Source organism: Buceros rhinoceros, unplaced genomic scaffold (assembly GCF_000710305.1).
Source record: "Buceros rhinoceros silvestris isolate BGI_N320 unplaced genomic scaffold, ASM71030v1 scaffold10040, whole genome shotgun sequence".
NCBI classification, from domain to species: Eukaryota; Metazoa; Chordata; class Aves; order Bucerotiformes; family Bucerotidae; genus Buceros; species Buceros rhinoceros.
The window spans coordinates 19876-28104 of NW_010389031.1; the positions used below are offsets into that span (position 1 = coordinate 19876).

General features: G+C 42.8%; 1 protein-coding gene across 1 annotated transcript; it reads right to left on the minus strand.

The window, feature by feature from the left end:
* Positions 1 to 979: 979 nt before the first annotated feature.
* LOC104490278 (interferon alpha-inducible protein 27-like protein 2) lies at positions 980 to 4872 on the minus strand. Its single transcript, XM_010132546.1, has 3 exons — positions 4725 to 4872; positions 1873 to 2019; positions 980 to 1008 (listed from the first exon to the last, which is right to left on the minus strand). Exons 1-3 carry the CDS (start codon positions 4870 to 4872, stop codon positions 980 to 982), a joined length of 324 nt encoding a protein of 107 aa, XP_010130848.1.
* Positions 4873 to 8229: the final 3357 nt, after the last annotated feature.

Here is an 8229-nt window from a genome sequence, read left to right on the forward strand (position 1 = left end):
TGCTTGGGGCGGGAAAAGTGAAAGAGAAGCTGTGCTGTGTGTTAGAAATACGGAGGGAGGGAGGCAATAGGGGAGAGAGGATGATGAGCCAGAAAGACAGGAGGAAGTTGGAAGCGTGGACGAGTACGTACGCGGGAGTTTGTATAGGGAACGGACAATGTTATGTGTACCTGGGGAAACGTCATCGTTTGAGTACATGTGAGGGAAAGGAGGCAGACGTGTGGGGAACAGCAAGAGGCCCCAGTCGTGAGACCTATACCAGAGAAGATGGGCTCTCTTCTTTATTTGTTCTGAGGTACGTAAGAAGTTTACAGGAGTAATTTTGATCCAATTGTGACAAACCTGACAACTCTCAATAAACAAACAGGGAATTGAAACCAAGCTGATGTGGAAGGGACCTTAGAAATAGCAGAGGGACACCAATATCAGTAGTGTCTCTGAGATATGAAATTTCTTGGGACCTCTTCTCAGTTGTTTTTGTATATTTTTAATTAAGTAGAATTTAATTTCATAGCCCATTAGAAGCACATTCAAAGGGAACCGCTGGATGTCCCTTACCAAGTGTTTCTATGCTCCTCTCTCACAACAGGGTGACTTTAGCACTGTGATCAACTTTTTGTAAAACAAACAATGTGAGCTACCTGTAATTGGAAACTCTAGTGTTGCTAAACCCGGAATTTTTGCAAGACACCCTTGCCATGCAAAGCACCTTAGCTTCCACTTACCAGCATGTGTTCATATGTGCCTGTGCTTCAGAGGATGTTTAATCAAGGAAGAAACTGCCCTTCATCCCTACTAAATTAATGACAGAATCCATCATTTTAATAGAAACTTTATTTGTGCATGTGGAAAAGCTGCATGCTTTCATGTCAGTGACAGGGAGAGCGAAGCAGGGGAGAAGCTGTCAGATGTCTCTCTTGGTAAAGGATGAAATGCTTGCAGAGCTCACTCCAGCTTTTCTTCAGAGCTTTGCTTCTATTCAGTGTCTTCCTCCCTTTCCACCCATTGCTAAGTGCAAATACAAAGACATGAGTGAGAACAACTTAAAGCAAAGTTGCACTACAGGGAAACACACAGAATATTTGAGCGTTGGTTATAAGCATTCCCAGGTCAGAGACCAAGGGTCTGTGTTACTTTCTGAAATTAATAACTTCAATCCTGTCTCAAATCCTCTTCTGAACCCCACTACCATAATTAACATCCTTACCCATGCATTCAGGTATAGGCTAGGCTTCTTCATGATTTATTTTGATTTATCTAGGTGTGGGTTGCATTAACTTGGCAGGAGGATGAGGAAAACTTGTGCTGGTCTCTGCTCTGAGTAGCTAGGTGTAGGTAGATCCCTCTGCTTTTGAACTAATGAAATTCCTTTCAAGGAAAGAAAGCTAAACTGTTCTAAAAGGCCACAAGAGATGGACTAATGATTCCTGCCTGTCAGTCTGATAAACTCCATTCTCACGTTTCGCTGTTTTCTCCCACTTAATCTGTTACCTATGTTCAAATGTGAAGCTCTTGGCTTGGTCTGAATTTGTGTTTGAAAAAAAAAGTGATGAACGTCCACTGTGGTGCTGATAAAAGCACAAACTAAACTTCCATTGGCCTTTTTGCTGTCACTGTGTGTTTCAGATTTCTGTCTCTGCTATCCTCCAATATCTTTGCAACCTCGTGGCATAGTTATTTCCACTAATTCCGTAGTTTCAGATTCCCACCAAGTAGAAAGCAAGAAACAGGAGAAACATTGCTTCAAGTACAATGCAGCCACTTCTCTTATCTACATCCCTTCATCTAGTAAATGTACACTTGCACTGAAATACTGCTGACTTCTCAGAAGTCATCTGTTAATTCATCTTTGTCAGGAGGACTCTCACTTACAGATGGACTGGACAGTCGAAGTCGTACCACCTCTGGGAGTTTCACCTCCATGAGCTCTGGCCTCCTTGGACATCATGTGGGCAGCCTGGGATCCACTGGAGATCCCGCTGGTGGTAAAACCTGATGAATGGGTTGAGCCTCTGGCACCTGGAACAGTTACAAAGAAGATGTTACTGACTGGAAGGAACCTCGTGAGATAATTACAAGCTACCATGTTTCAAAAAAATACAAGGCTAGTAAATATATCAAAAGACCAGGAGACTGCTGATTGTTCCATGGCTAGATTGCTTTTTAGTTGCCTCATTAGGAAAAGGACATTTGCAGTGTTTTGTGGATCTACCCAGGACATAAAGTAAATCTACAACTCCTGCACAGACTGTTTTTGATAAATTTGGATCTCCAAGACAGTTTCAGTACAGTTCATCTCTGCTGAAACCACAGTTTCCAAGGAGCTGCCTGAGGACCGTGGAACAAACTCTTACAGGAACTAAGGATTGTCGCAGACCTCACCACTTACTCTTGCAGGTGACAGATATGTTCCTTTCAGCTCACTTTCCATAGCATAAACCTATACATAATAGACACCTGTAAAATTCAAACATAGCAAGCTGTGGTAGGCAGAGGCCAATTTATACGTCATATATGTATAACTCAATCCTGGGATAAATATGCCCCAAGCAAAGTATTCTGCTACAAACTCTTCTTCTCCTGGGAGAGGAGTAAAGCATTAGCGATGACAAATGTTAGCAATAATGCTTAAAGCATTCCTGGAGGATGCTCAAATATTTTGGTGATGAGCTTCTTATAACAACTTCTCTAAAGTGACACTGAACAATACTCATGCCCTGCGGCAGAATCAGCCGCTCCTTCGAGCGTGTTTATTCTGGGGGGAGGAAGGGTTACAGTCTGAATAAAAAGGTTAAGAAGATGTGTTTGAAGAGCAAGAGATTTCAGTGAGCACCTGCGGAAATGAAATCAGGCCCTTTTAGCTCTCAATCAGGCAAAGAATGTGCGGCAAGCTCTCCTGCTGCAGAGAGCCAAAGCTCACACCTGCCTTGGCAATGTTACAGAGCTAGCGTTTTTCTTGTGGATAAAAGCTCTTTTGTAGTATCTCCCGTAGGCATGGCTAAAGGTCTCCTAGAGTTGTGCAGGTTTCTCTTCACCAAAATGGAGGTTTTCCTAAAAGTCCATAGCTGGTACAGGTATTGCAAGAATAAAACCAGGCATGGTTAAATGTCTGCTATGCTTCTCTCTCCTAAAGATTCTCAGCACATGGAGGGGTACAAGTTTTCAGTCTTTTAGTTTAGAAACTGCAACTTCATGCTCTCTATAGGGCATCACCACTGAGGAGTTTGACATTGGTTATGGGTGTGCTGAGTACTGCTGTACCTCCCTGACCTGTAGCAGAAGGCAAAATTGTGCAGCTGACCTTGCTCTTGTGCCTGATCAGATTAAGGAGCTGACATCTCCTGTGTACCAGGATTTCTGCTGCTAATGCAATGTGGTGGCTGAGAGCAGCTCTTCCTGCTCTTAACTCCTGTGGTCCTCCTCCTCTCCTGACTCTGTCATATTCTATCCCTCTGTTGCTACCATCCCTTAAGCTCTTTGCTATTGAATATTCAGTAAACACTGTATTCAGTAACCTAAATTCAGTGATCAAATCAAGCAGAGTAAAAATTTAAAAATGCCCCACAGGAGTCACATGAAGTATCTCTCTAAATGACCCTTACATCATTTATTCCCTCTCTGCCTAGAGAGCATCACACTGTGAATAATACTGGCAGCAATGTCAGTCATATCTTAAAAAAAATAACCCTTCATTTCAATTAAGCTTATCACATTTTTTTCGTATTGAAAGATGGTCCAAATGTGGACCTTGGCCAGGTCACCTGGCCAACCACCCATTCGATGGCTGGAAGAGTCAAGTTCAGCTCCATCCTTCAGTAGTTCTAGCTGCTTACTACAAGAGGAGCAGACCAGAGGCTGACCCCTATGGCAGAGATCCCTCTCCAACCAGCCTGCTGGGCAGCACACTCCTGCCAGTGGGAGATGTGGGTTCAAGACCCCTAAGGCAGAAAGGGTTTTGAAGCCTTTATAACTTCTGTGCTGCCGGGTAAAGCAGGGTTACATGGGGCACTCCGTTCTGTGGAGTTATGCCTGCTAGAGGCTGCCTGCTGAATCGGGTCACACAGGCAGGTCTGGCAGGGGAAATACCTGGATCGGGGGTTAAAAAAGTGCCAAGCTGCTCAGAGCTGTGAGGTCAGGGATGGCTCTGTACATGCCACAGGAAAGCAGGCGCCTGCAGGGTTAGCTCACATGAAAGCCAGCTATGCTATCAGGGATGTCTATATATTCTCTTTGTGAATTCAGCTCTTGGACTGCAGCTAATTTCCCTCTGCTATAGCATTTGCATAAGGTTTTATGGGTTCTCCCTGTATGGATGTGTGTGAGTAAAGAGCAAGGGAAATCTGATAATTTATATGAAATGTAGGTACACAGATCATGTTGTTGCATGAGTGTATCATTGCTTATTGCTGCCACGACTTTCCGTATTATTGATGATTCCTAGCAGAATGGAGAAAGAGCACAAACTTTATGTAAACACTGTCCTGAATCTCATGAATAGCACATAAGTATGTGCACATTCAGGCGTGTGTACACACACAGAAAACACCCTTAATAGCACCCCACTCATAACATGCAGTTACATATATGAATCTTTTGTCATCAGTGTGATTGAGGAATGTAGGAGAGAGGAGATGACATGGCAAACTAATTTTCATGGGAAAAAAAGAGTTGTTTGGCCTTACGTACCAAACCACAAAACCACACACACACACAATTGCTCATACCCATTTCCTGAAGAGTAGAGGTAGGTCCTCCAGAATGCACGCCTCCCCCAGATGCCTTTGCCTCTCGGGACATCATCGACGAAGCAAGTGATCCTGCTGCGATCCCGGAGGAAGTGAAACCAGCATTGCGGACGTTTTGGTCAGACATTGCTGGTTCTGATGGTGTGGACTGCTCTGAAGCACTGCGAGGCTCAGCCACTCTATTTATTGACTGTCTAGGCAGCAGCAGAGAAACGAAACTGCTGCCACAGTCAGAAAGAAAAGAAACTGAAATTTATCCTTGTCGAGGAGAGGAAACTGAACTTTGTGAACATGCCTTTTTATAGCTGTTATCAGGGTGAAGTTTAGGAGAACCAACTAAACAAGTACTAGAACAAATTTGTAATGTAACTGATGTGGCTGAGAACTTTGCTGCTTCATTCTTTTGCATTGCCCTCTCTTGTACTGAGTTGCACCTCTACAAGTTAGCCCCTTTTCTTAAGAGTTAATACAACTCTGAGTAAAGACAATAGACTAAAAGGCAGCAAAGTGGTGGTCACGCAGAAAGTGCAGCTTGAGTTGGTTATATCACCCAGACTTCAGGGTTGGGAGACGTAGCCCTGAAAGAAAAAAAACGGTTTACAGAGGGCTGGAAGTCAGAACTCAATTAACAATGGATGGGTAAAATTAATTTCTTTATGGAAGGAACTGTTAGGGTACCTTACGCCATACAAGCAAATTGACACAGATATTTCGTTCTTCCTCATGCAAATCTCGCTAAAGCAGAGCCTCCATCTTCGATGAACAGGCCTTTGCAAACAGCACACACTCCTTTATTGCGGATTTTCTTAGCCAGTAATTTAAATAAGGCTGTTTAAAAATCTATGGGCCTTCTCTCTTAGCTACAGAGGAATAGTTGTTTGGGTCACACTGCCTCAGGAATGGCTTTCAGAGTGGAAATATACAGAATAAAAATATAGCATTTTCTCGGTTGTATGCTATCTGTACCTTGTACATGGTTGTAGAACAAAGAATACAAAGTCCATTCCTTTCTTCTCACAAGTGCTTTTCATCTAAGCAGTGGGATATCTGGCCCACATAACCCTGAGCAGCACTGCTCTTCTAATTCTTTTCTTTCACTCAATTTTTCTTCAATTCATATAAGTTAGTTTTCTTCAATGTTTGTTATTTTTATTTTCTACTCTGCTTGCATTAGGGCTTCTGTTATTGTGAAGCGTTTTTATCCCCATAATTTCTCAAGTCTCTCATTTACAATTTTGAATGACTTAATGTTATAAGATATCTAAAGTCATGACTTAAATGCAAGCTAATGCACGTAAGAATTGGAGAATTAATGCTATAAGCCCTCTTCAGAGTGACAATAAACCCAAAAATGTCACTTTCTTTGGACATATTGCTACAGATCCTTTCTTCAAAACTGCAAAAATCTTTTGGTGCTTTGTTAATATAATTTATTTAATACTCAAAACAGTCCATCAGGAAATGATGATCAAGTCTGGCAAAGCCATGGAGAATGAAGGCTTCACAAAGTTACAGACTCCATATGTGAAGACCTTTTACTCAGTCCTAAAACACAACTGATAATGGATACGCACAAAGTTGTTTCACTAAAAATGGTTCAAATTAGATAAAGTAAAAGTTTTATTGCATGCGAGGTGCCTCAAGGCAATTCAAGATTGGCAGTGACATCACTAGATATGCAGGAAAAGGAGAAATTAATAGTAGTCTCATAAAAACAAGACAAAGAAACTCAATGTATGTTTGTAATAAGGAAAGGGAAGTCACTGAAGGGATTCAAAGGCACCTTTTCTTTACAAGTGCACCACGGACTTACTCAGCAAGGAAGGATCTTTGAAATCTGCTTTGTGGTTGCAGTGAGTTGGATGAAGAACATGTGAGTGAGCACAGGCAACACTATGCTAAAACCAGCTGTGCTCTCCCTACCTTCATGCTCCAGTCAGTGTAGTGGTGCGCAAGTGTGAGTTAGGGAGAAGTTCTGACCTGGAAGGGGTTTGATTTCACTTGTCTTCAGATTTCTATGAACACATGGGACAATCTCTTGTACGAAAATGAATGAAAACAAGGTCAATCTCTTGTACCTGTGTCGGGGCTGAGTCTGCTGTTTGATCTTAACAGCCCTGGCCAGCCTCTCCTGGGCCTTCAGTCCCTGCCTCAGTGATGCTGTAGGTGCACCTGCCTGTAGCTTCATCACAGCCGTACCTGATAGATGCAGGTTGAGCTGTTGCCTGTCTTCATGGCTTGACCTTGGACCTGCCCGGTTAGCAAAGATAGCCTTGTCCATCAATCACTGGACCTTGACTGACTCTGGCTACCATCATCAGACCTGAATCTGATTTGTTGATTCACGTTTACGGTTTGACCTTGGGCTTGCCTCATCACAACAAACTTGCCTGATGGTTTGGACTCTTGGTTCAACTTGCCTATAATCTCTGGGTCTGCTGTGCTTACCTTGCTTGGGGTGGTGGGACAGGCCCTCGCAGTGCCCTGGCAACGTGACATGAGTAACATCACAGCCTCCAGTTTAAAAAGACCCTGTGTCACTGCTGAAGTGGGATTAGGAATAAAAGGTCAGTCCCTGAGCCTGCAGCTTCCAGAGGTCCTCTCACTTCGCCAGTTCATCTGGAAAGATGTGCTTCTCCTCTAAGGTGTCAGCTTTGTGTGAGATGTTTCCCTAAACGGTTCCCTACCTTTTTTTTTTTTGCTTTGTTTTACTGGTATTTCTGGTTAGAAGGTGTAACTTCCAAGATGTTAGTTATGTCCAGCTGATTTTGCAGAGAGCCTGGACAGATGCCTGCTGTGTCTTTGTGAACTGTTTGCCAAAAATCCAAACAAACAGTGATAACTTAAGAGCCAAACTGATGTGGCTTCTAGTTACAGTATGGAAGGAAAGAGAAAAATAACTCATTTGTCTCACTGAGCTTGATGTTATAACAGTAAATTGGGTCTGGGAGAATATCTGAGTCATTTCCCTGCTCCAGAAGCTAAAAATCTGAGGAGAGGAGAGAAGTGGTGTGAATTGACCTGAAAAGCATCCAGTGGCACTGCTAAGCCTCAGAGGACAGAGTCAAAGCCATGCAAACCAAGAGCACAACTGCCTTTATCTTCAGTGTCACTACAATTTCAGTAGCCCGAGGCGCTGAAGCATTTATACATGGAGTTAACACAGTTCAATGTTTAACTCTCTGAGTTTTAAGTTCAAATGAAATGTGAAGTGTCCACAACCATGCACTGTGTGCTTTTTGAAAGGAATTGGAAAACCAGAAGCTTGACTGGAAATACTCTGAAAATATGAGCCGTGGGCATCCTTGCCTTCTTCAGTTTCATTAAAAAAAAAGAAAAAAGAAAGAAAAAAGAACCCACACTAAGCTAAAAAAACCAAACAACCAACACAACCAGATGTGCATGCAACTTTTCTATATTTTGCTCAGGAATGACCTTACTCCCTTGGGTCTGTGGACATGAACTGCCGTGTCTCTTTGGTGTG

Coding starts and splice junctions, on each gene's coding strand:
- LOC104490278 (XM_010132546.1), bottom strand. CDS start 4,872: ATGTCTGACCAAAACGTCCGCAATGCTGGTTTCACTTCCTCCGGGATC. Junction 2,020..4,724: donor CTCTACTCTTCAGGAAATGG/GTATGAGCAATT, acceptor TAACTGTTCCAG/GTGCCAGAGGCTCAACCCAT. Junction 1,009..1,872: donor TTCGACTGTCCAGTCCATCT/GTAAGTGAGAGT, acceptor ATTTGCACTTAG/CAATGGGTGGAAAGGGAGGA.